The 26,351-nt window shown below is 41.8% G+C and overlaps 3 protein-coding genes, 1 long non-coding RNA gene and 1 other non-coding gene across 8 annotated transcripts in view; 2 read left to right on the top strand and 3 right to left on the bottom strand.

The window, feature by feature from the left end:
- The window catches only part of LOC138213433 (protein TANC1-like), a 37,168-nt gene extending 23,488 nt beyond the window's left edge, over window positions 1–13,680 (bottom strand). For both annotated transcript variants that reach the window (XM_069174525.1, XM_069174526.1), the window contains exons 1-7: window positions 13,597–13,680; window positions 13,242–13,342; window positions 11,626–11,829; window positions 9,537–9,629; window positions 7,889–8,019; window positions 5,821–6,118; window positions 4,885–5,166 (exon numbers count right to left, since the gene is read on the bottom strand). In XM_069174525.1, coding sequence (XP_069030626.1) covers window positions 4,885–5,166; window positions 5,821–6,118; window positions 7,889–8,019; window positions 9,537–9,629; window positions 11,626–11,829; window positions 13,242–13,317 — 1,084 coding nt within the window. In that variant the 5' untranslated portion in view covers window positions 13,318–13,342; window positions 13,597–13,680. The remainder of the gene's footprint in view (window positions 1–4,884; window positions 5,167–5,820; window positions 6,119–7,888; window positions 8,020–9,536; window positions 9,630–11,625; window positions 11,830–13,241; window positions 13,343–13,596) is intronic.
- A 925-nt stretch (window positions 13,681–14,605) lies between these two features.
- On the top strand, window positions 14,606–16,684 carry LOC138212978 (uncharacterized). 2 transcript variants are annotated; one of them, XR_011179503.1, is made up of 4 exons: window positions 14,606–14,720; window positions 15,261–15,454; window positions 15,736–15,808; window positions 16,208–16,684. It is a non-coding gene; the product is annotated as an uncharacterized lncRNA (long non-coding RNA). The 2 variants fall into 2 exon arrangements; XR_011179502.1 differs by having other exon boundaries at window positions 15,258–15,454.
- LOC138213484 (small nucleolar RNA SNORA31) lies at window positions 15,879–15,966 on the top strand. Its single transcript, XR_011179524.1, has one exon. It is a non-coding gene; the product is annotated as a small nucleolar RNA SNORA31 (small nucleolar RNA).
- Window positions 16,685–16,780: 96 nt separating the features above from the next.
- gtf2f2a (general transcription factor IIF, polypeptide 2a) lies at window positions 16,781–23,143 on the bottom strand. Of its 2 annotated transcripts, XM_069174192.1 has the most exons (9): window positions 23,012–23,143; window positions 22,003–22,076; window positions 21,848–21,872; window positions 21,531–21,669; window positions 20,181–20,240; window positions 19,174–19,255; window positions 18,891–18,990; window positions 18,474–18,617; window positions 16,781–17,624 (listed from the first exon to the last, which is right to left on the bottom strand). In XM_069174192.1, the coding sequence occupies exons 1-9, from the start codon at window positions 23,075–23,077 to the stop codon at window positions 17,502–17,504; spliced, it is 813 nt and encodes a 270-aa protein (XP_069030293.1). In that variant the 5' UTR covers window positions 23,078–23,143; the 3' UTR covers window positions 16,781–17,501. The 2 variants fall into 2 exon arrangements, with proteins under 2 accessions (XP_069030293.1, XP_069030294.1); XM_069174193.1 differs by lacking the exon at window positions 20,181–20,240.
- A 108-nt stretch (window positions 23,144–23,251) lies between these two features.
- On the bottom strand, window positions 23,252–26,241 carry gpalpp1 (GPALPP motifs containing 1). Its single transcript, XM_069174397.1, has 7 exons — window positions 26,039–26,241; window positions 25,771–25,897; window positions 25,605–25,691; window positions 25,242–25,500; window positions 24,839–25,003; window positions 24,450–24,551; window positions 23,252–24,333 (listed from the first exon to the last, which is right to left on the bottom strand). The coding sequence occupies exons 1-7, from the start codon at window positions 26,112–26,114 to the stop codon at window positions 24,115–24,117; spliced, it is 1,035 nt and encodes a 344-aa protein (XP_069030498.1). The 5' UTR covers window positions 26,115–26,241; the 3' UTR covers window positions 23,252–24,114.
- Between the last annotated feature and the right edge of the window lie 110 nt (window positions 26,242–26,351).

Below are 26,351 nucleotides of genomic sequence, written 5' to 3'. Positions count from 1 at the left end.
AGTGTGTGTGGAGTAAAGGCTGGTAATTTCTTAGCTGCTGGCCTGTCTTTGGAGCAGATGGCGAAAGAAGAAGTGAAGAACCTCTGTTCTGGTCTAATCTTAGGCTGCTCCTTCCTCTCTTCTCTCTGGTAACGAAGGGGAATCTAATCCAAGTGGTTTATGAAGCCAGGCATGGCCAAGAACCAAACGACTAGATTACAGTCACTGTTGGTTTATAATGATATTGGTTTTCTGAATATTCATTTGAGCTCGCATCCATATTATTCTGTTATCTGTATGGAGGGATGCATCTAGATCGACCAGTAAATAGAATTAGTATTAAAATATTCAGTATAGTATTACGAACAAAAGAAGCTCAAGCTACCTAGAAACATTTTGTTATTATAAGACTTTGTTTTTATTTAGTAGTAGATGGGTTCATGTCATTCATCTATGGGTATTGGTCTTCATCATTGGTATAAAATAAATATATATTAAAAAAATCCCCTGTAAAATCTGAAAATCTTGCATTACGGCGCTCTAATCCCTTCAGAGTGGGATTGGAAAAAAAAAAGGTCACGCTGCACTTCAAAATGCTGGAGATAGATGAATGAAACAGACAGTGGACAAGAAAGTGGCTTCACATCTATTGTACATGTTAATGTAGTCTCAGCATCTGAGAGATCTGCAGCACAAACACAGTATCTGATCTTAAAGCCTTAAAGCAGCAATTTAAAGCAGCCTGAAGATGCTGGCCAATGACATCCTCAAGCAATCCTCTTTGTGCCCTCTTAATGTTTCACATTTCTACATAGTGTAAAGATGGATTACCTCTTTATTTTAGAACAGTGAGAAAGATGGCGTTCAAGTTCGCTTTTTGAAAATACTCCAGCCAACTGAGTTCACACTTTGGCTGATCGGATCATATCCTGATACATCTACTAGCTCCACGTGTCCATCATCATTATCATCATCATCATCGCGCATTGGGAGAGTAAAACAGAGTGTGGCTGAAAGCTACCGAGGCCTGTAAATATTCTAATTTACAGGGTTGTGAAGTGCACATGGAGCCTGCTCTGTGGAATACCCTGCAGACTCCCCGGTGCAAGGCAAATCAGTTCCACTGCAATTACGATGGAATAAAATGGATTGGGGACGAGAAAATAATATACTGTGCAACACTGAAAACATGAATCCCCTTTTCAACAGGTGGAATAGTGCTTTTAGGACCAGGGACATGCATGGCATTACTGTAATTGTCAAGCAGCAACAGGAGTGGAGAATTGAGGATTGAAGGAACATCCACAGTGAGAGGATGGAGTGCAGTCTGCAGCAGTGTGAAGGAGGTGTGGAGTGGGATGAGAAAGATTGCTGGCTAAAGACAGCCGGGCCAAATGGCTGAGCGGACCAAGAGTTAAAACATGTTTTCAACCAGTCAGACACAGGGACACCAGGACAGCTCATCCCTCCACTGTTGACAGTCCAACCTCTCCCACACTCACTGCCCACCTTCATGTTCCCTGCTGATGTCGGAGTCGATGATCACCCTACGGCTCCTGTTGATCCTTCATCACTTTTAAAGGTCAACTCTGCAGCCCCGGCCCCCAGCATCCCTGATAGCATCACTTAAACACTTAAAACCAGAGCAGCCCATCAAGCACCCATTCAAGAGAACCTGTTCAGCTTTAAAGAAATAGTCCTACTTTTTACAAAATGACTTTATTTGCTCTCTGGCAGACAGTTAAATGTGAAGATCGATGCTACCCTTATCGGTGCTTGAAATTAATGGCGGGTTCAGATTATTTCCACCGTATTGGACGAATCAGCTTGCTGTCTTTCACAACCTGAGTGACGTAATCAGGAGGGAAGTGCCGGGGTATGACTTCCAGAAACAAGAATGTGAATGGCTTGTGTTAGATTAGATCAGGGGGAGAGATACTCTGCCTGTGATTGGTTGTTCCACTGCCGGAGGGTTACGGTTGACATTAGGATTACGGCTAGGAATAAGGACCAGTTGATTGACAGTTAAACCATCAAGCACAGTGGGGTTGAGTGTATTAGGGCCTACCTCTCTGGCTCGTCCCTCCGGCTGATCCCATCTCACACTAACCAATGCAAATGTACAGTGGTCTCCAATAAGTGACGCACACTTTCTGTCCCAGTGCCCTAAATCTTTCAGGTTGATCTATTGTTGTGCTGATATAATGTGGTCAGAAGCCGTCTTGAAGCCACAGCTACGACTCGATTAGGTCAGCAAAACACTGGAAATATGCAAAAGCAGCTAGCCTGACTGTTTTTGCTCAAGTTATGTATTTAGGTTTCTTTTATATGTCCAAAAGCAGAAGTATAAGAACAATTTGCCATTTTAAGGAGGGTTACATCTCTATTACTCTATTATCTCGATACTATTTCTTCTAATTCTGAGACCGAAACATAACCCACCATGTAAATCATTTTTACACCTGGGATTATGTTCAGATTACACAACGTGTTAGTCAGTGATCTTCAGCGGTGCCAGTAGGTAGATGCTGTTACCTTTGGACAGGGCTGGGCGACACGTTGAATTCATTTTATTGAAACATTTTATTTTTGCATGAAATGGGGATATGTGCCTCGGGTGCTGTCTGTAAACAACTAGCAGTAAAGACGAGTTCTCTGGAGTCATGACATCAGTGTACTTACTATAAGCAGCTCAGCAAACACACTTGGAAGACTCCGTTTTGCAAAGAAACGTGCCAAACAGACCTCCAAGCTTTGTAAAGCTGTTCAACACCACAGAAAACAAAAAAAAACATACAGCATCTGGATCTCAGAGACACCTATTGCACTAACTCCCATCCCAATTCCAGCTAAAGAAAAAATAAAATTGAGACTTAATCTTTTGGCCATATAGCCCAGTCCTTAGACAGAGCCAGGCTTGTTGTTTCCAGTGTTTTAGCCAAGCTAACGTAACCGTTTATTGGCTGTAGCCTGATATTGGAATAGAAATAAACATTTTCATCCAACTCTCCTCCAGAAAGCAAATAAACATATTCCTCAAAATGTATGACATTAATTTCATTTAACTTCGACAACATCCCTCCACTGCAGAAAATCACTGTTCCTCTATGAAAGCCAGGATGCTCCAGTGCCTTTGTAGGACGCTGGCGCTGACCTCTCGCATGATAAACAACTTTTGGAGGCTACTACTGCAGCATCTCAGACCCAAGCTGAAAGACACAGTGGAATCCAGCTGTTTTACATACCAGGAATATGTAATGACAACATGCAGCTGAGTACTATAAGCACCCTTTCAGATGAAGGCCATCACACCGTACAATGCTTCCTGACAAAATGGCCCCAGTCTCAGTCCACTATGGGGGTGATGAAGCGGGCAACTTGTATTAACTCTACAATATGTCTTGGAGTACCTTTTGTGTTCCCGCGCACGCAACAATCAGCATTTATCTCAGGATCCAGGCTCATCCACCCCCTCCACATATTCTAATCATGAGCACATTGATGAGAACAGTGACAAGCCTCCATCTATTTTGGACTTAAAATTATGCAGAATCAAACCTGCACATCTACATCTGCTATAGACACATCTATTGCCGATGCACAGACTGTAATCTACATATTCTGCCATCATTTGTTTGCCCTCGATGTTCTACCGCTGTTTACTGTTGCTGTTTAGCATACGCTAATGTATAGACTACATTTTCATTATCCATGATGCATCATACATTTTCTAAGATTGCATTCGTGTTAAAAAAAACAAAACTTAAAGAACTGGAGTATGTGTTTATAAAAATCCATGTTCAATATGTTCTTATCTTTCTCCAGTTGTAGACTGAAAATACACATGCTTTTAAAAATACATTTTTCATCCAGGAATAAATTTCAATTTGATCTTGTCTTATAATGTGCATCATAATGTGCATATATGCTGTTAGTCTATGGCCTAATCTTTAATGTGTAGTTAAATTCTGGCAGCTACATGTGGCTCCCTTCATCTTTATTCTGAATTTCATCAAGAGTGCCTAAATGAAAGCACCAGCTGACAGAAGGAACTGGCAGGCGTTACTGTGAATCCGCTCTTTAGGGAATCTCTTCTTTTGCTCTCACCACAAATGAACTGACATCTAAGGGAAGAAAAAGAGCCTTGTGCACTAGCAAAGATCGTGACTGGAGAAGGGTGGGGAGGGGCGTATTTTTATGACAAATGGAGGCCTCCCAGGACCTTTAACTGGTACTGTTCACTGTGTATCCAGCCTCAGTGGTAAGTAGAGCACGGTGCAGTGAAGTTTAGTTCTGCATCACACAGGTTTTTGCTAATTATGCATCACTATTGGGTGAATAATTGTAAAATATCAAGTCAACAATCAATACGATCAATTTTGCATTCAGTCAATATTAATGGTCCATTAATTAATCACCCAGGTCACAGCTGTCACATTCATACTCTCATTAGCCTGCTTCATCCAACAGGATATGAGCTTTAGTAAGTCACTCACCAGCTCATTAATTATGTCTCATTTGTTTAATGTGTACAAGAACGGAGGTGTAAAAATGACACGTTCTGGTTTGATGGGGGGGGTTATGCGTGGGACTATTTCTTGGCCGGGAATAGTGACTTCCTGGAGTCTCCACTGGTTGACTAGCAACCTCGAGGTGACGGCAAGAGTCCAGGAAATACGTGTTAATTGGTGAAATTTCTATAGTGCTGGTAGGCGTACTTTATTCCCTTTGGACAAATGTTTTCCACTGTTGCCAATTTCTCTACGAAGCTGAAGGGTGACGGCTTCCCATTGAATCATCAAAATCTCAGCCAGAAAGTGACAACGTATTTCCCCAAAATCTCTCTTAAAATCAAACTATCCCTTTAATAAGAGAATGAAACATTAAAAAAAGAAACATTTGTACCTGCCACTGAGTTTGGACGAGGCATCACAAGGGAGGAAGAGATGTGTATGTGGTGCTGTGGGAGGGGTCTTTTCGGGGCCGGTGGAGTCCTGAGCTCCAATATGTCCGTTCTAGGTAAGGCCTCATCTGGTTGGACCGTCAGATTGTCCTTGGTAGGCCCTGGATGCCGGTCCTCGCTTGCATGGCCCATTACACCGGCACCGCCCCCTGGGCCTTCGTCCTTCATAGGAACCTCACTGGAGGCGCTGCGCTCCTCATTCTCAGAAGAACTAGTGATGGTTGCTGAGGAGTGCAACAACAAAAAATGGTGGTTAACAAGAAACAAGAAAACTGAATAATATTTCTGAACAAAAACAACTGAAGCAATGGCTGCACCTTTAACAAAACACCTTTACTCAGTCAATAATAAAATACATCAAACAGTTTTATCAAACATGAACTCAAAACTTTGCCCTTTTGTATTCAACTATAAATACAAAGTCTATTTAAGGAGAAAAAAGTGTCCTATTTTGGGAGAATCAGACCCATAAGCAACAAAGACAGCAGTGTCCCAGTTTTGACAGGATGGAGCCGAAGCCTTAAGGCTGAAGTGGCACATACAACGTAGTGAAACTAGCTGTGGGGTACGGGTTAACATTTGACAAAGACCCAAAATTAAGTGATGTTGCATCCAACTTCCTGTCAGCATGTAAGAAGGTGTGGCAACTTTGTTAAGTCAGGTTTAGGCTTTCTCATAAGATATATGGTTCTATATCGAGTTGAATAGGCCAGTGGTGTTTGTTTAGTTCACTTTTTGTTTTCTAGTGATGCATGGCTAGGCTTCTTTATTGGACACACTTCACTTAGTGTAAAAAAAAACCCAATCATGTAATGTGGACAGATACTATTTGAAAACCTGACCAGGATTTCTAAAAGAAACCCAGCAGCAGCTCTCACCTATAATCCCACTGTCCTTGCTCTCCAGGGTGGAGGTGGGGCTTTGAGACAGAGGCCCAGGGCTGCTCCCAGTGACCAGCCCAGAGGCAGGACAAGGGGCCGGGCTGGGCCCAGGGCTGGAGAGGGTTCCACTGGGGCTGATGCTGGAGCCATGAGGAGAAGGTAAGGGTAAAGGCTGAGGCAAAGACTGGCCTCCAGCACTGGAGCTCAGGGTGGACGAGGGGCTCTCTGAACAGGGGGAGGTAGTGCTGCAGGTCAGAGTGGAGCTGGGACTCCCCCCCTGGGCAGAGGAATCACACTGAAAAACAGAGGGCAGAAAGAGTGAGAAGAGGTTAAGCTACATATAAAGACAGAGAGAAGGACTAATCAACTCTGTGAAAGATATAGGGGACAAATATAAAAGTGGAACTCTTCTTTTTTTTTTTAACATTGTAGTAAATGAACAGTGTTGGTTGTCACCCTTTTAACAGTACTTCTCTCTGCGTGACAGTGTTTGCCTTCATGCCCGCTGTTTTATGCGACTGACTGAGTAAGTTTGAGTGTGCGTGCAGATGGAAATTGAAAGGATAATTCCAGTTATTTCCATCCTGCCTGTCATCATCCCGGTTTTTCATAACGACGGCTGGTTGTGCTCAAAACTAACTCACTGTCCACACATCCTGCTGTTCCACGCAGGGCGGATTTCACAAAGACAAGATAAATTGTGAAAAAAAAAAAAATTCCACAGGTGCCAGGATGTATACAGATCACACACATGAAAGTACAGAAAATCCAATGAACACAACGTCTGACTGTCTGCATGATGGCACAAGTTGAAGTTACTGCAGTATATGCACATTATAGGAAATGGGATGGTTCCATTTCACTGTGTGTTTGTGTTAAAAGGACATGTTTTAGCTTTTGGATAGCACATTGGAGCAACTACAATTACAGCTGTGCAGTAAAGCAAAAATGATTTTGAGCACAATAAGTATTTTTCGTTGGAAAAATCTACAAAGCTGAGAGCCAGGTTAAACAAAAAAGCTGTTTTATTTTTCAAAAGCAGTTATTACATGTTTTGACTTCCACTATAAAGTCCAGTTTTCAAGAGTAAAGAAAATATATACGTAATAACAAGTACATATAACTATATTAGCTCTCCACTGAATTATGATTTTATGAAACTCTATGAAAGATTGTCAGAGGTCTCAAGTGTTTTTCAAGGCTGTTGTTTGTGTACTTATTTTTATTTTGTATTATGTTCTTAGAGGAGAAAAAAAACACTTCTTGTATACATATGTTAGGTATTGTATATGGTATTTTTCCTTTTACCAATGAATGTGAAATAATCGAAAACGGATCAAAATCTTTTCACATCTTAAGACATTTTTTTAAGAAGTAGGCATGTTATCTTCTTTTTTGAATATTACTTATCCTTTTTTTTTTTTTTTTTTTTTGATCACGTGCATTTCAGGTTTCTTCAATACTGATGCAACATTTCTGCAACGTAGAGACTGAAGAGAGACGAGGCAGCAGAGTTTAAACAGCTCGCTGTTATTCCCTTTATACCAAAGCCTCATCTATCTTAGCCAGGACAACCCACATTCCTCATATGAGGCTCACTATCTCTGTGAAACTGACTGAATCTGGAGCTCAGGTGGTGGAATGAGGCTGAGAAAATGGGCCAAGGCTGAGCAATGCAAAGGCATAGAGATAGAGAGACATGAGCACCTACAATAACTCTTCATGCAGAGGGGTTAACCTAAAAGGGCACTGAATATAGAAATGGAGCCCTGCGGACTCATAGCAAAACAATTAATAATGCTCTAATATTTATATATAGATCCATTTTTCTGAGGGGCTTTTTAGAGCTCAGTTTAAACACAGCACTAAACACAATGTTTCCCTGCCTACAACTGCATTTTAAATAACAACTGTAGCAATATGTAAATGTTTAAAGAAAAACAAAAAAAAACGAACAACCGATGGCAATCTAATGGCAAAAAAAAAAAGGTTGCTTCATAAACCATCCATCACCTTTTTATGTGACATGACAGCAAGTGGCGAGTAAATCAATACTCTGTCCTACCTTCTTTTCCCGTCTGTCCTCCATAGGAGAGCTAGCAGTGCCGGGCGATGCTTCTCCCAATAAGAAGCATAGTCTGGTCATCAGTTCCTGGGTGGAGAGGGAGGAGCCAGGCTGGGGCTCCACGTGGAGGTCTGGAAGATACACACATTGAAGACACGGGAATCAACAAGAAAACACAGCAGGCCAAATGAAACCGCCATCAAACTCACGGCCCCGTTTCAGCTCGGCTTGCTCACGAGGTTCCCGCCCAGCAGCATCGCCAGGGGACTGCTACAAATCTATGCATCCACAGGTCAGCGCTGCCCCAGCTGCACTGATTATAAATGCACAGACAGTGGCTTTCCAGTCCCTGGTTTTGAGGCAGCAGCAAGAGGTTGTGTGAGGTTGTGAGTTTGCCTGTGCACACGCCTGCCAGGTGCTCTCGCTTAAGAGACGAATTGTGAATTTCAATGAGCTCGGTGTCGACTCTGGAGCAGAAAGAAGGAGTGCCTCGGCTCTGCCTTCACTGTTGCTCCTGGAGCGATTGGTTGACACAGGCCATGTGCTGCATTCATTTATCACTGTTTAAGGCTCCCTGATGCCTTGACCTCCAACCCCTGCTCCTCTAAGGTCCATGCTCACCTCAGCAGAGTAAGGCTTTAACACTTTTTACATCTCAGCTGAGCAATACATTCCTCCATTCTCACACCTCATCTATAGACTGTTAACAGCTGAGTAACATGCATATTGAGTAGGCATATAAACAGGATGACAGGACACCACAGATTACAGGAACAGCTCACTCCTCCTCACAAACATCTTTTCGTTCAGACATCACATTCATTTCGCACTCCCTCCGCTGATTCTTTCTCATTCTGTCTTCCTGCCTCATTCTCTCCCTTTAAAAGGTACTACATCACATCGCTCTTACATTCAAACACAATACATAAACACAAGCCGAACCTTGAGAGAATCAAGGTCAATTTTGAGAGGCAAGCATGGTCATTTCTGTTTTGTAAGATGCCCCAGTTACAGCCGTTGTCGATACTCTTTCACTGCTTGAAAATCTTCTGAAGACTTGGGTAAGATGTGTATTTCAGCATTTCAGCGAGGGGGAGGAGAGAAAACTTTGCATTTAGTCAGCAGAGCACTGAGATCCAATCTGGAGTAACATGAGGACACACTGAATGTCCAGTACTATTCATCAAACCACCTAGCTGTTGCCATTGGAAACGGGAAGCTGAGAGGTGCCTGGCAACCGGGATGGAAGATGCCTCATAAAATCTGTTTAGCCTCAGGGTAGCCCTCTGGTCAGGAGCACAAAGCAAGCTGCTGGAGATGTGGCTATTTACAACATCATTGCATTAATCTAACCTTAACTGTGCGAGTGACATGCAGAGAAGTCAGAGCAAAGACTCGGGAGAAACTGTGATAAAACAAATCCGCTCTCAGTAACAAACTGAATATCACACGGACACCACTGTCCACATACGTCTGAAAGGAAAAACTTAATGGAAATGCTTCTGGATAAAATACAAACTCTCACTTCTATCTCACATCATTCATTCTCTCCCCTCTACCCCATTCTCATTCTTATCCAGGTTCACTGATCAATACCTGAAAAAACATTCATGATGCTAAACACACACCCGCACGCTCCTGTTCTCACCTCTGTGGTCTGTCTTGCCGCGGCACGAGGCAAAGACAAGAGGTTCTCTTGCACTGGAAGAGCCATCCACATACTCCAGCTTCCTTACCCGTCCTTCGGCCACAGCAGAGGCAGAAGGGAGAGGGAGGGAGGGAGGGAGAGCAGGAAGGGAGGGAGGGATTGAGGGTGGAGATAGGGAGGGATATGAAAGAAAGTGAGAGAGAGAGAGAGAGAGAGAGAGAGAGAGAGAGAGAGAGAGAGAGAGAGAGAGAGAGAAATTAAACCTCCCCAGTTGAGATCTGTGGTGCAGAATTTGAATTGTGTCCCAGGAGTATACAGCAGAATGTACAGTGTGACCATGCATGTAAACAGTACAATATTCCCTGTACCTTGGGTGTTTATCTATAATATATTAACACTGCTAATGTGTGTGTGTGTGTGTGTGTGTGTGTGTGTGTGTGTGTGTGTGTGTGTGTGTGTGTGTGTGTGTGTGCACGCAGTAGGAACAGCGGTGCACTCTGATGTGTGTAGGTGTGTCTCAATTTATGCAACATCTCAGGGTTCTTGGAAGCGCAGATTTAGGACTGGAGAGATCATTCAAGGAGGAGATGTTTGCGAACACTGAAATGTGCTGATTTGTTTTACACTCAAGGTTATTCGCTGTGATTCACGCACGCTGATGGACTCGGGAAACGCTCTGCGGTCTAACGTTCAGCGTAATGTTTTATTTTGCATGACCACCAAAGCCAACGAAAGCCAGTGACACTATTCATTTTTACTTGCTTTAATCTTCCTTGTCATATTTGCTTAACTACTGAGGGAAAACAAGGCAGTGCTGCATGCAATGAAATGCAATAGCACCTTTTTCTGAATGGCTGGACTTGCAGCAGGACACTGCCACCTAGTGCTTTTTGTAGGTGAGGCACCCCAAATAGAAATGAAGTTTCTTTTTCATCCAAAAAAAATGCAGCAGGGCTTAAATGAGTAAAAAAAAACGTTAAAAAAAAGAAAAGAAAATCCCAGTAATTACATTTTGATATATCTAACATTTCCTCAAACTTGCATATGGTATATTAGTTTATTGGCTACAGAACATGTGGAATTTAATATTCATAGAGCATGTAGTATATGTACATCAGAGAAAATGCTAAATTTGACCCATTTTTTTAAGTAGAGGATGCTTTAAAATTAAATCAGAGGAGCTTATTAAAGTCCCTTTCCACTCAAAATGAAATCATGCTTAACCCTCACTGCAGAATTGTGTTAAGGACAGAATTTGACACAAAGCTGTTTGGCTGAAGGGGGAACGTTTCTTTGTGCTTAGCTTAAATCTGAGTTTAAATAGTGTACATAAAAGCAGGGTTTTGTCTCAACTAGTTTGTGTGATGAGTGGTATAAAAACTTCAAGTCTCCAGCGAACACACTGAGAATGGGCTTTTAGTGGTACAGGAGACATCTGTTAAATTTTGCAATAAATTATACTTGTATATTTATAGAAGCAGATGCCATTTTTAATCATGTAACTAAATTGTTTTGTAAGCTTTTTCTTTTGCTATTCTTGTTTTTTTTTGGACAGTTGTTGACAGAAATCAACATGAAACATGGCAACATGAGGAGGAAATGTCATGTGACAATGATTTCCTGCAGGATTTAGATTGTTGGCCAATGACTGCGTCCCAATTCACAACTATTTGTGTAGATAAAAGTATCATGAAACACTTTCCTGGCTGCATCTGCTACCATTTCATTAGTATTTTGTCTTTAATCACAACTTCACTAAATATTTCCCAACTAAATGATCCAAACTAAAATAATATCTCCAAATTGACCTACCTACTAGGGGTTCCTTGGCTTAAATTATCTTGCTCAATTATTTACTCTCACAATCTGTCACATGTTTTCGGGCCCTGGAGGCCCAGTCTGTATGCTCTCGTATTTTCTGTCACATGCATGGAACAGCTGAACACACAGAAGCTCTCTGCTAATCAAGGCAAACTCATGAAAGCATTCAGCTATTTTTGCAGCTATTCCCTGCTGCACAGCTCCTTGTCATTCTCAGCTGCACGCACTGGGGCCACGCTTTTGTTTTGATTATCTCATTTTAACCCACCTGGGAACTTCATGCACGACTGGGAGGGAACTATGTCGGCCTGGCGAGGGAGAAGAGGGGAGGACGGCAGAGAAATGGAGACACCCTTGGTCAGTCGCAGCAGTTTTAGCGGCCTCTCGGTGTAGCCCCCGTCGTGGTCCTGGAAGTGTGTGTCACGCTGGCCGCTGCCCCTCTGTAAGGTGCTGTGGGTGTACACCTCTCCATCTACAAGGAGTCGACAGGAGAGTGTAGAGAAAAGACAGAGGAGGGTTGATGTTGACGGAAGCAAAAGCCGAAAAACTGTGGCTGTACGTGAGATTTAACATGTCGCAGGGTGAGCAGTGGCCTATAAAATATGTCACACATAAGGCTGCGAGTGAGCAAACATTTCTTGTCTTGGAGGCATATTGCTGAATGAGGTAATGGAAAGTTGGCAATGGCAGAACATCTATTTAAAGGAATGGGATCACATGAAACAGGCTACACTTTATATATTTCTGTTCAATATTTCAATTATTTTCATGTCCATCAAGTCTGATCCTGTGTCTTCAAACAAACGTGAAAAATCAAAAAGCCATGTGATAACAGAGACCTTATTCCCACTTATTGTGATTGTACATGACAGCTGTAGTTTGAACTGTAATGTGATTCATTTTTTTCTCCTTTCTACCTTAAAGCAGTCGGATTTTACTATGGGCCAAACAAGGAACAACCTTATATTACAAATTCATATGATATATGCTGTTGTACCATTTCTGAAAATGTAGATAGTTAATTGCTTTTTAAGGATCAGCTTTAAAGAAAAAAATCAAGAAGAAGCATCCCTCTGCAAATGATCAGAAGCCTGCCAACGTTACTGTAAACACACTATATCATTTTAATGAGACTGACACAGTTCTCTATCATCTTCTCTGTTCCTGCTACCCAGTGCAGCACATTATTAAATATTAATGAGCAACATGGTTGCTCTAATACTGAGCTCTACTTATGTTCATAAATTTCGGCTGCGCAGTCTGAAATCTCCTCTGTGCTGCAGCAAGTTGACAACTTCAGCCTGTGAAAACAAACAAGCTGTAAAACAACAGCAAAATGTTCCAAACTGTTCTTTCAGTTCGATTTTCACTGACAACATTATAAAACATTCACCTTGTTTACAGCAGGTAAACACTCATATACCAAGTGCACAGATTAATGTAATTCAGGTAAAACCCACTGACAAATTCTTATGATTTGGCGTGTTTAGTAGGTCAGGATGTTTGCTTAACCCACTCTAACTTCGCCTGACACACTTTAAATACAAGCAGCGGGACACTGTGTGAAGGACGGAAGGCACTGATGAATTAGGCTAATTGAAATGGCTCTACTTAAATCACCCAAGAGAAGAGAACCTGAATATTACTGTCAAATAATACAAGACCTAGCGTGTACAACACAAGATATATTTGCCCATATACATATTTTTGACAAAGGAAAAAAAAAAAAAAGTATATTGGCTAGAAATACCAATATTTAAAAAAAAAAAAAATCAATAAAGGTCATTAAAAAAAAGAAAAAAAAAAGATAGATGCCCAAAGGTGCAATATAATTGTTAAACATACACGCCACACTACTGCTAGTTTCAGTGGTTTTCTTCATACCTGAATATTTCTGGTTCTTTTTTCCTTCTCGTTTGCCTCCTCCACCTCTCTTGTTTCCAAACACCGCTCTGAACATAGCTGGGCTGTTGCTTCACTGTCCGCTGCCCGTAGAAGAAAAAGTAAAATGTTCATTTGAATGAGAAACACATTATTTCAGGCAACATTACACCCACTGTTGGTTCTTAACTCAGCTGCCGGAGAGCCAGATGGTGTCTGTTTGAGACCAAAAATGACAGTCTCTTCAACACATATTTTCTTTTTTCTTTTTTTATTAATTCCTCTCATTGGTACATGCAAGGAAGGTCACACATGAACAAACATCAGCATGTCATCCTTAAATTAAGCGTCATGTTACCTCTTCCTAAGTCTTCGTTGATGCCTGCATGTCCTCGCATGAATCCACAGGAAGCTGATGAAAGACCATTTAAACTCCCGGAGTCCAATTAAGAAGTGCTGCACAGCCACAAAATGATGGAAGAAGAGGGAGAGACGGCGGGCGCGCGCGCGTCGTGCACGTGCGTGTTTGCTTCATGTTCCACATTAGATGAGAAATGATTAAATGATTTATCTTAACCTGTTTTCTTACCATTAATACCAGTAATACCTCTTATTAGACTATTATTAGCGGGCAAATATTACATACTAACAGAAATCAAACGAGTTATTTTTTTTTAGAAAACCATTCTTGCAACAAGTAGCCAACATTGCACACTGTAGCGTACTTTTTTTTTTTTTTTTTTAATTACCAAAGCCTAATACAAACATGCATGCTGGTAAATTAGGGGTTTTCCTTACCATTATAAAGTTTACGCGCAGCACAGAGTCGTTTAGGGCTCCACCTAGAGCTGAATAAATCAAAAATCATTGTGGAGAGCATCACAACTAACGAAATGACGTTTTCCAGCTCTTATGTTGTAGTAGTTTCCCAATGGACTTCTTTTCCAGGTTTTGTCTTTAAGATTTTTGGAGGTGTTGTTTATTTATGATCTTTTCAGGTTTTTCCCACATTTTTGGAAAATTGTACAGACGGTAAAGTTTGTGGTCTCAAATGATGTGAAAATGCATATTTTTTTTTTTTAGGCTACATGAAAAACGTGAAGTTTTATCGGAGGTGTCCCACTAAACACGTGCACCTAAGTTTTCCACAAACAAAGCTGTGAAAACTGTGACTAAATCCAAGAACTGAACATGAGGAAGCCGTGAGCTATCTGAAGTGAACATTATTGCAGCGCACTTTGTAAATACAAGTAATTTCCCACTGTGAACACCAGGGGGCGACCGTGTGAATTAAAATACCCCGTTCGTCCTGAAGGGGGCGACAAAGAGCCACGACCAGTCGCCTATATAAACGGGAAGCCAACATCCGATCGGCCTTTTCGGTGAACGTCCAGATCGTAGAAGTTCAGAGGAAAGAAATTCGCTTTAGCTCAATAATGAAGACTAATCTCATCGGTCCAATCAGCTCTATCAACATGATCTGTAAGTATGCCACGTGGCTCTGTTAAGTGGACATAGCGTAAGGGTTGATGGCGCGTGCGGAGTTTTAGTATAAAACAGCAGTGAGCGGACACGTGTAAATTAGCTAGAGCCATTTTGTGTCGCTTCCAGAAGTGAGTCTTGTGAGAGTAGCTACGGGTTGTGAGAAAGACGATGTTTTACAGGAAGGGGTACAAAGTTAAGTGCAGCACCGGATATGTCTGATAGTCAGACTAACAGCAGGGTTATTGCTGACATTTAATGTGCTAATCTTACGGTTTCAGGGGGTTCAAATTAAAAAAAAAAATAAGCGTCTCGTGTCTGTTAATTCTTTGTACTCGCTTTATTTATTATAACCTAAAACTATTCAACTCATTCCAAATGGTGTTCTTCTTCTACAGTCGTGTTCACCAGCTAGAGCTCCATAAACGTAACTTTTATATATTATAAAGTCCACCAGCGTTGAAAGATTTGAATTGTACACAGTGTTTGTTTTATATGGGCAGAACTGGAAAATAATCCCTTCGCTTTTCTTCCTAGCAGATCACGTGGGTTGGTGGACACCTGAATGAGACGGGAGGATGATGATGATGATAAAGGCTGTTTGACCTTCAGCATAATGTCCTGATGAAGTCGGTGAAGTTCAAACATCACAGTCTGTTACAGCAGCATCGTGAGGAAATGGATCTGAGGCGGGTGATCCAACAAGAGGACTGCCACCAAGTCACGTCTCAGATGTATGTATGGACTAGATACTAAACTGATGGCGCCTCTTGGTCTGCTCACGCCCTGCATCTTTGACAGCCTGGGCTCTCTGCCGTGAGATATCCTGGGTTTTAAGTATTTCAGATGCAACATTAAATGTCCCCGCGCTTTCTGCCCGCCTCTTTTCCATGGCGACTCGGATTGAAGAGGGGAGGACAGATCAAACTGTTTCACTCGTCTCCCGACATGAAAGCCTATATCTGCATGAACCTGTAGAGAGCCTAAATGCAACCATGTCCTCTCTTTTTTCCAGTCCCGAGGTTTAAACCTGGAGAAGAAGTAACCGCAGCTGTGAGACACTGTTGAGGAGTCTCGGGTGAATGCAGGTGAGCACTTGTGGTCTTATAAAAATCGTGGGTAGACTTCACTTTTTATCCCCTCTGTTAGCTTCTGGGTTTGCATCGAGATGCTAAACTGAGCCTTCCTCGCGCTTTCTGACTGCTACATTTTTATAGCGGCACAGATTGAGTTGAGGAATGCATTTTTAGTGTGACTGACACCTTTTTCGTGAATTTATTTCACCACCAAATCAACTTAATTCCTGCATTCGCCTCGTGAATTTGAGACAGATTTCCAGAACTCAAACTAACCGTCCAGTCAGAAGTGGCCACTAGCTGTCTGTGGGTGTTGCTGGGATCTGGATGTACAACTACTTGTTACAGGATGACTGTTTCTGTCAAATTTTTGCGCTGTTGCATCTTTGTAAATGTTTGACTTTCTTGCAGGTGCATGCAAGACGTCACAGAAACCTGATGAAGCTGGGACCACAAGAACATTTCATTTTCTCCCTGAAGCCGAACCGGATATTCAATGTTTCTACATCGTCACTGGCACTCGTTCATCTGCTTGCAGATTTACGTGCAATGTATCAAAATAAAGCAGAGTTTGTAAATGCAAAGGAAAACCATTGAACCCTTTTTTTTTTTAAGAACTTTGTGAATTTGGGTTTAAACTTTTATAACCTTGTAAATACTAGTGTGGAAGAGAGGAAAAATACTATTTTAGCTACTGTACATTCAGATTATGCTCATTTAGGTCACAACTGTTGCCGTGTAATGTAAAACTGCATAATTTATATGCACAGTTAAGATACATTGGCTGAAAAGACAAAAACCTTCAAACAAAGTGCAATTGAAAGGAAACTGAACAAGGCTTTATCGGTGAGGATTAAACTAAATAAAAAGTGAGCTGAAAGAAACCTATGATGGATGATTTGTGTACTTTGATCCAGTTGTGCTGCTGCTCTTGGGCCAAATGATGGGTATGTTGCTTCTCGGATACAAAGGCAGATTGGAGCTTTCTATTGAAACACATTTATTGCATAAGTCAAGTGTAAAACAACCTAAAATTACACTTAAGATGGGGTAATACGAGGACACCAGAAGTACAAATTTGGAAAGGATTACACAAACGGTGCTCGTCTTTTTCACTAAAGCTGGATTGAATTTGTCATGGAGTGGTCAATTATTAAATTCTACAAGTTTTAAAAAAAAAAGTATAAATTGACTAGAAAAAGACGCTTCATCACAAATTTGGTGGGAGCCGTTAACGGTGTCACATCCTTCCTATTCAGGTTTATCTTCTAAACATTAAACCCCTAACTTGATATAGAAAACATGAAAAAACAATCCACCACTATGAACCGAAGTCCCATCTTTACATCTTTTGCTTTATAAAATGCTATTTCCTATAGCTGTGATGGATGAACTACCGATTCAAGTACGGTGGGCTGTTAACTTGAGGATGTGTGGAGGCTGTGACAGAAGCCACGTCAGTAAGAGAAGGTGTAGATTTGAGCGTAAAACCATGATTAGTTTCACGCCGCTCCTTTTTTTTTTGACTCTTACGAAATAAGATGCTACAACTCCACAACAACCTGCACCTGTAAAACTCCCGTTGATAGACCTCATCATTCAGTGCATCTTCAGACCTGGTGTGATGAAATCAGGTCAAACTGAGGCCCGTCTGGGAGGGACCCCCGTCGAATGGGAAAAGGTGGCACCGTGCGAAGGTCAAAAACTATTCGTCAGTCTTTTCCTCGCCTTGGTAATGTCTGTACTCCGGCTTGAGCTCCCAGGTGTTCTTGTGTGTTCCCTTTACATTGTAGATGCCAATATCTCGCAAGATTTCCTTCAAGTAAATCTGAGGGAGGAAAAAAGACCAAAATATGAATGTGATACTCGGTCTGTGAGAATGAAACCAAGAATAACTGCATGTGAAGTGAATAATTAAAAATTCACAAGAACAAGCTGCAGCAAAAGGACTCTTCAAACATTTCAAACACCAAAGTTACATTTGAAGTTGAAATACAGGAGGCAATAGTTTGATTTAATATCATTCAAATGTCTAACTGGAAGGTGGATTGTGGTAAAACAGCAAAGATGGCACATTTAGTGCAATTGGAGACACTCTTATTGAACTGTATTGATCAGGACCGACAAGTCATGGCCCCATTTACCCAGAATTACTTGCTCTTTTAGTGTGAAAAAAGGAGTGTTAATTAAGCAATCGGGCGGCACGGCGATGCAGTGGTTAGCATTGTCGCCTCACAGTAAAACGGTTCTGGGTTTGAATCCGGGCCTTTCTGTGTGGAGTTTGCATGTTCTCTCCGGGTACTCCGGCTTCCTTCCACCATCCAAAAACATGCGTCTCAGGTTAATTGGTGGTTTTACAAATGTCCCTTAGGTGTGAATGAGAGCGTGAACGGTCTTTGTTTCTGTCTGTCTATAAGTGTTGGCCCTGTGATGGACTGGCGACCTGTCCAGGGTGTACCCTGCCTTCACCCAATGTGAGCTGGGATAGGCTCCAGCCCCCCCCGTGACCCTGTTCAGGATAAAGCGGGTATAGATAATGGATGGAAGGAATTAAATATTCTGCATTTCACTAAACTTCCAATTCATCATCAGAACTGTAATCTTCTGGGCCAACAGTATTTCGTTTTTTATATCACTCAGTATAAACAGCCGTCATGCTGCCTTCTGGTCTTCTTACCACAGGTTGTTTGGTGATATCCACCAGGTCCTTGATGTTGTAGAACTGGTGCTTCTCAAAAGCAGAAAACAACATGTCCAACACCTGCTGTTTGTCAGCTCTCGCTCTCTTGCCCTCCTCCTTCTTCTTCCTGTCATACTCGCGCTGCAGGAAGAGGGAAACGGACAGAAGTCAGGTATGTACTACACCTTACAGAGCATAATGGTACGGACATAAATATGGAGAGACCACAAAAAAAATTACTTGAGATAGATAATTAAGGGCCATCAGCAATCATTATGTTTACCAGAGTTGTAACATATAAATCGTGATGTAACTGGTTGCAAGCAAGTAACAATACAGGGTGTAAGATTAGAAAGGCTTGTGGCCAGCTGCGTCACTCAACCGTGTGTTGTGTGTGCAGGCTGCATTTCTTACATTATAATCATGGTTGGCCACAGGTTTGTAGTTGCTGGTGACGGCTTTGTCCAACTGTTGTGACAGTCTGGTTGGCTTGGAGGACTCTTCAATTTGTAACCTGTTGAACAATTAGAATGACTTTACTCACTCCTTTACTGTTTACACTGCAACACATGAAAAGATGACATTAAGAGGACCGCAAAGAGTTTAACACATGCACGCAATAATAGATGATAGCGTGGACTCAATATAATTACCTATATAATCTAACTTCTGTATGCACCATTTCACAAGTACTCACCTCTTCAGCCTCATATAGCTTTCACTGACAGCAGGTCTGCACTCCGCTCTCTGCACTACCACTCCCTCCAAGGCTATTTTATCTGGAAGAAGAGGAGAGTTACTTAGAACCTTGATGAATAAAATCTTAAAATCCGTGTCACAATGTATTTCAGTGCAGGTTTACTTCATTAAAAAAAAGAAAGGTGAGCAGTCACGTGTGTGTAAGAGAGAGGATATTAAAGCAGACAAGTGAACAACGGGGCTGTACTCATCATATTGTCATTACAGTAGGCACATACATATACATGCTCGTCCCAAAGTTGATTTAGATTCAGTCAATGCGTTTTTCTTTCTTGTAAAAGTCCACTTTGTTTGACTGGCTAATGGGTCAGGGAATATAAGTCAGACTGGACCTTCAATGTTTAATATTTTACTTTTACTGTCTTTTCAGTATTTTATTTGCAGCATGATGTAAGATGATATTTTTGTGATTTCAGAGACCAAAAACCATCTCAATATCATTTTACATCTCCACTCTCCTCTACTTTCTGGGACTTCTCCAAGAACAGGCTGCCTCGTGTTTGTGTCTTTAAAGCACATTGATATCAATGATCCTCTTTTCTGAGTCACTCACGCCTGTCTTTGCCAACAATGCCACGAATGGACTGAAATCACAATCAATACCACGAGCAGGCGGCGCTCTATTCAGCAGCAGTGTCGCCCGGGTTTCACCGCACACTCTCATCTCCCGACTCCAGTCAAAACGATGAAAACTATTTACAGAAGCTCCGTACAAATTGTAAAATTACGCTCCAAAAGAGGCCTGTGTTCCACTTCAGGACAAAAATGGGTGCTTCATGTGAAGAATGTGTCTACTTTGGTCCCAATACATGCATCTTCACACGCATGTATAATGGCTTATTGGGACTCCACAAATGCCATTTGTGGGAAATCAAATCAAATCTTTTGTGCATCTGATTCCCAGTGATGCAACTGTGTCACTCGCGAACGAAACAGAGGACTCACCTGGACCCGACCCCGCCCCCGAACCTGAGCTGCTACCATCAGTTCTCTCTTCTGACTGGCCTACAGGGAGGGAGGGAGGGAGGGATGGTAAATATGAAAATACAGGGGGATGGCAGACGAAGGAGGGAGGAGGATCGAACAGTAAGAACCACACCTAGGGTTTAGTTGCACACGTTTAATCACACAGAGCTTCTCGGCATAATCTGTGACAGGTGCACACGCGTGCGCATGAGCGAAGCAAGCAGGGCCTCAAAACAAGCGAGCACATCCACGACAGGGCTGCACAAATACTTAGTATTTGAAACCAAATAAATACAAAATAAAAAAAACCACTCCATTACCAAAGCTTTTCTCTAGGTTCAATTTAAACAGTGAACACTTTGATGCAGTTCAGAAAATGCAGCAGTAAAAGACTATTTCCTCCTTTTTCCTGTTTTTTTTTAATTTTTTGTATGTCTTGTTATGTCCTGTGACTGCTTCATCAGCTGCCCTCTGGATCGGGTGTCAGTTGAAGAAGAAAGTCTGTATCACATTGTACTTAAGGTGAAATAAATATTGTACATGCACCATTTCAACTGTGCAGCCCTAAAACACACACACACACACACACACACACACACACACACACACACACACACACACACACACACACAAAACATAGTGTCCCAAAGTAAGCACTGCAGCACAAGATCACCAGCACCCACAGCAAGAAAACAAAACAAAAAATACATTCAGGGGCAGACAGGGCTGGTGAAATTCAAACTAAACCACAGAAACTCATGCAAAATTATTAAATCAACTCCAAATGCAGCAGTGATTTGTGTTGATATTCATCTGCTCTATGTCAAGTGATTCCCACATGAGGCCATTAGTCATGATGATTAACAGTGGACTAAAAAGGTCCACAAACAAAACGACTCACAGATGATCAACCACTGAAACTGAAACTCTCTTATAAGTAGAGACAGGAACACAGATCAGACTGGAGGAGGACAACGACTCTTCTGTTTTCCAGAGTGTTCTCTTGTCCACCGTGTACCGTACATTTCTTACATGTACTCTGTTTGAAGTGGAGAACCTCACACCCTCTGAAAAGTCTGTTAACAGTTCACAACACACAGAGACGAGCAGGGCAGGCAAGGGAGACACAAGCAGGCTGTACGACGAGTATCGGGACGGGCGCTCCCACCACCCGATCACACAGAACTTACCTCTGGGCTCTAGTGGAAACAGATAGGTCGCATCACAGAAAAATAATAATGTAACTCGTGGTTTGTTATGAGTGCCTCGTCTTGCAGCGAAAGTGTTAAGAAAAGACATTTGGCATCAGAGATGGAAACACAAACTCACCCGATGAAGTCTCTGTGAAGACCGCCAACATCTGCCCTCCCACTGACTGCATGGTGAACGGGTGGTCGCGAGGTGCAGACACAGTCTTATCCTCTATACCTTCAATCACAGTCAGCTCTTCGTTCAGAGTGAAAGACACCTGCAAAGAGGGCGCAAGTTACTTCTTGTCCGTGTTATTGTGGAATGTTTCGGGGTCCGATATGAGGGGCAATCAAACAGATCAGAGACGGTTCCCGTTGTACCGAAAGCAGAGAGCAGCACCGGGATGTACACGGAGAGGGAGGAAGCAATCACTTTGGTAAGTATCCATCACTTACCTCTGCTTTTCCTTGGTTCGCTTTCCTTGGAAATTAAGAAAAACGAGACGCAAAAATTACGATCAAGTGATCACTTGGGTTGAACACAAACAGGAATAACTTCCACTTCCAGACTGGCAGCAGCTGTTTAATTGATGCTCAGTTATTTCACATACTTGCAGATGCGGAGTTTCCCAACCTCGCCTCTGCCTGTTGCTTTCGCCCATTGCTGAGAGAGGTATTTTGGCACCTGCCAGAGGAAACATAGTTTTGTTTTAGTACGGCTGCTTTAATCTCTAACAAAAGGTTTTTGAAGTTTTAACAATTTGAGTCATGTTTTTAAGCTGCACACACTAAAATGATCCCAACTCTCATGTTTTATTTGAAGAGTGTCAGCTTTTGCCATCAAATAGAAGATTTCTAGTCCTACAGGGCTGAATATTGTCAAACTGTTAAATCAAAGATTAAGTTTTAATCGGACCTCGGCGTGTCTCGAGTCTGATGTACTAAATGTTACACTATTTGTTTTTGTTTGTTTGGTTAAATGCTGTTTGTTGTTTATGTGAAACAGATTTCATAAGGATCTTCTGATACTAAAGTCAAATCAAAACACACATGTAGGAGCAGCCAGATTTATATTTATATAGATTTATATGACTACATTTCTGTAAACAAACCAAACAATGTAAACACGAATCACAAACGTGCTGATAGGATCAAATAAGTCATAATCTGCTTTGGTGAGCAGGTGTCGTGTGTGTCTGGAGCCACGTTCATTCACACTGCTGCAAATGTTAACACTGAAACAACATGTCACCTTTATAACAATTAAATTATATCCCTCTGCCGCCATTAAAGAAACAATGCTAACTCGGAAAGCCAGTTCAATGCTCGGCCGCTTAAACCGGCATCAACTAGTTTACCACAACTTCACGTTTCTCCAGACCTCAGCTGCCTTTGTTTACATTCTATCGACAGGATGATGATCTCTAGTTAAGCCAGTTGTTGACGCATCAATCGTGTTTTTTTAGGATGAGAAGTTGTGATCAGTTTAAAAACAACTTAGCCCACGTTAGCTGCAACGCGCGATCCCACTCCGTTGGAGCGGCACATGCTAAGCTACATTAGCTGTGTTTAAAAGAGATGACTGATGTGCCATCAAGTTCATAAAATGTGTATACGCACCTTAACAAGCCACACACCCGTATTCTGCTTGGCACCGGTTAAATCCACTTCTCCTTTTTCCGACATGTTTTAAAATGATGCTCCTGCTAATTTATCAACGCAACCGCCACACGCATGCGCAAAAGAAATGTCTAAGTACGGCGAAACTGAAGGTCCATTTCATTTTTTACACTTCGCTACTTCACTACTATTGACGAATCGCAGCAGTTCATCCCTTAAAAGCCAAGTAACACGATTAAGGTTGTTAAAAAAAAGTTTAGTCAACAATGGACACATACAATGTAATAAATCAATCGCAGTTGTAAAACATGTACAATACAAAGGCTTTAAACTTTGAGGGACAATGGTTTGTGACAGTGATGTGGTATAGTGTGTAGAAAAGGTAAATATTCATTTTATTATTATAAACTAGCATCCAAAATAGATGATGGGCCTAAGCAGGAATCAAAGTTTGAACTTTGACAGGCTTGTTAAATACTGGTCAAAATGCCTCACACAATAAGGAAAATATCTTATTTTAGCATTATACTGCCTCCATTATCCTTGATGATGACAACAACACAACAATAATAATAATAATAATAATAATAACCGATTGGTTTTCCCACTATGATCCTGAATTATTTTGGCATAGCAAGTGAAAATGACTTTTGATGTGACTAATGAAACAGGATGGATAGCAACTGAACAAAATTCAACTGGTGTTAAGCCCCTGATCTGGTTGGTATCTGTGGAAACATTGGCAAAAGATAACCTGTTATACTGTATATCAATGTAGGAAAATATTTGATGTTTTAATTAGATTTTTTTTTCTCCATATCATTAGCCCTAATAAAGTGTCTCTTGGAAAACATGCAAGCTCTAGTGGCCACTGTTTCATAACAGCTTGAATGAATTTGAAACACCAGCCACAGCATTGCATCCAGTCAGTGACGGGAATTCCCATAAATGGAGACGTCTGTCATGTCTTTACAGTCCAGTTTTCTTCACCTCATTAATGGTAAAAACATAGTTCATATTGTACAAATCTTGTGCGAAAAATTCCCCTAGTCACCCTGCAATTGTGCATTTTCACATACATCTTTTTATATTTTGACAATGTGTTACAGGAACATTCGGTCCTTGCTGTGGGAGAAGCGCGTGTTCAGTTCCTGAGACTTCTTCAGCAGCCGCTGCTTCTGCGCTTCATCAAAGCGATTCACCTGCAGGTCTGCGTCACGATCAAACGGCCTCCTCTCCACTGGCTGGTCAGCTTTCTCCTTTGATTTTTCCTTCATCTTCTTTGTGTGCAAATTTATCAGAGACTCGGCACGTTTGGACTCCTGATGACAGAGAGTGCGTACAGAAGTTTCAGCCCAAAGTTTAATGTGAACACCTGTAAAATGTGTTAGTAAAGGGAACATTTAGGGAAACGAGAACGTTGGGTAAAACCACTTACATTATATTTGGACACTTTCTCGGCCATTTCCAAGTCCTTCTGGGACATTTGTGGGGCATCGTCTTCCTCTGGCTGACCCTTCTCCTTTTTCTCCAGGCGTTCCTTTTGGTAGAGAACAAACCACGAGATGTTTAATAAGAATGACCGGTAAAAGATATAAATGGGAGTTATTTTTCATGAAGTAGATGGAGGCTGTGGCTCAGTGGGTTGCACACTAATCGGAAGGTTGGTGGTTTGATCCCCAGCTCCTCCTGTCCACATGCCTAAGTGTCCTTGAGCAAGACACTGAACCCTAAATTGCTCCCGATGGTGTACCATCGGTGTGTTGTAAGTCGCTTTGGATGAAAGCGTCAGCTAAATGAAATATAATAATAATGTAATAAAAGTACCCTGTGCTTGCGCTCCCTGTCTGCTGGTGTGTCCGTCCAAATGGAGCGATCCTTTTTCTCTGGACCCGACTTCTTCTTGAAAGTTCGAGCCCCCAGGCCAATGTGCTGCAGCTCTGGTGGGAGCTCTGTCATCCACGTTTCTCGGCTCAGCACCTCAGGAGCCTCCTGGTTACACAAATTAAGACATAGGAGCAAATTCAGAGGAAGGAAACTTTAAAACATGTCAAAAAAGAAAAAGGAAGAACAGTACAGTACACACTAACGCCTGGGATCATTCAAAAATATTGTTGTTTCTATGCTTTTTTTTTCCTTTTGGGAGATCCGTCTGTAAGCATTTAACTGAAGAGTATGTACAGTGCACACAATGCATATGTAACAAAAAAAAAAAAAAATGAGGCCTCACATCTCCCGTCAGCTTTTCTTTCATCCGTTGTGCCCTGCGCTCAAAGTCTGGAGCTACAGAGTCTTCAATAGGCCCTTTGGACGGCATGGGTCCGATCACATCCTCATCCTCGCTGCTGGAGGGCTCGGCCTGGTAGCCCGGGGGCAGCGCCGGCCCTGGAAAATCCTCTCCATCTTCACCATCATCATCATCATCATCATCGTTTTCATAGGCTGCTCGGCGAAACCCAGGGGGCAGAGCCGGGCCCAGCACAGGTGGCCTGAAGGACACACCATGAAGTTACAGCTTCCGTAATGAACTACCAAGCCACACTAATTATTTCCACCTCCTTAATAATTCCCTGGAAAACGTGAATCCGCTTACCTCTCTGGAGATCTCTGTTGTTTTTTAAATCCAGGTGGCAGCGCTGGTCCAAAGAAACCATCATCATCATCATCATCTCTATTCAACCTGCTCAAAAGACACGTGTTACGGTTTTGCTGATTGAATAATGTAATATATTTAACGTAGAGTCCACCGGTGTACCCACTCTGCGGGTCTCTCCCCAGGTGTGTGTCCTGTCTTGGCTCTTTTGACCGCCACCTCCTGTTCACTCTCATCCGAGGAGCTCGACGGTTCTCCTCGTTTATAACCGGGAGGCAAAGCAGGGCCAGCGACTACAGTTAAACGAGATTTAAAAAAAAAAAAAAAAAAAAAAAAAAAAACAACTATTGACTGAAATGCAAAAAAAACACCGTGATACAAATATAATTGATGTAATCGGGTAGTTGAGAGTCTCTCGCGAAAGACATACTTACATCCTTGTTCACTATCGTCGTCGTCAGAGCTCTCGTTTCTGTACATCGGCGGTCCAATTACTTTATCAGATGACATATTTGATATCTGATAATTAGGCAATTACGCAGTTTCAGTAGGTAAAAAAAAAAAAAAAAGAAGAAGAAAGCTGTCCCAAAAACTAGACGAACCTCGAAGGACTAATTTAACCTTTCACCCAGGAAGTAAACAGTATCGCTTCAGTATCAAGCTGTCTTAGTTAGACAACCAGAAGTAAATTATCGTGCTCCACAAATAAAAGCACAATAAATTGTACGGGATTTTTGGATTCGTTAT

This window comes from Embiotoca jacksoni, unplaced genomic scaffold, assembly GCF_022577435.1.
Source record: "Embiotoca jacksoni isolate LCO1_2020_lvr unplaced genomic scaffold, fEmbJac1.0.p SCAF_6, whole genome shotgun sequence".
Lineage (NCBI taxonomy): Eukaryota > Metazoa > Chordata > Actinopteri > Embiotocidae > Embiotoca > Embiotoca jacksoni.
Note: the sequence above shows the minus strand (reverse complement) of the source record. Positions and strands in the feature narration are given on the sequence as shown.

Coding starts and splice junctions, on each gene's coding strand:
- gtf2f2a (XM_069174192.1), bottom strand. CDS start 23,077: ATGTCGGAAAAAGGAGAAGTGGATTTAACCGGTGCCAAGCAGAATACG. Junction 18,991..19,173: donor AGCTATATGAGGCTGAAGAG/GTGAGTACTTGT, acceptor ATTGTTCAACAG/GTTACAAATTGAAGAGTCCT. Junction 17,625..18,473: donor ATATCACCAAACAACCTGTG/GTAAGAAGACCA, acceptor TTCCTCCCTCAG/ATTTACTTGAAGGAAATCTT.
- gpalpp1 (XM_069174397.1), bottom strand. CDS start 26,114: ATGTCATCTGATAAAGTAATTGGACCGCCGATGTACAGAAACGAGAGC. Junction 25,898..26,038: donor CGACGATAGTGAACAAGGAT/GTAAGTATGTCT, acceptor GTTTAACTGTAG/TCGCTGGCCCTGCTTTGCCT. Junction 24,334..24,449: donor AGAAAGTGTCCAAATATAAT/GTAAGTGGTTTT, acceptor CTCTGTCATCAG/GAGTCCAAACGTGCCGAGTC.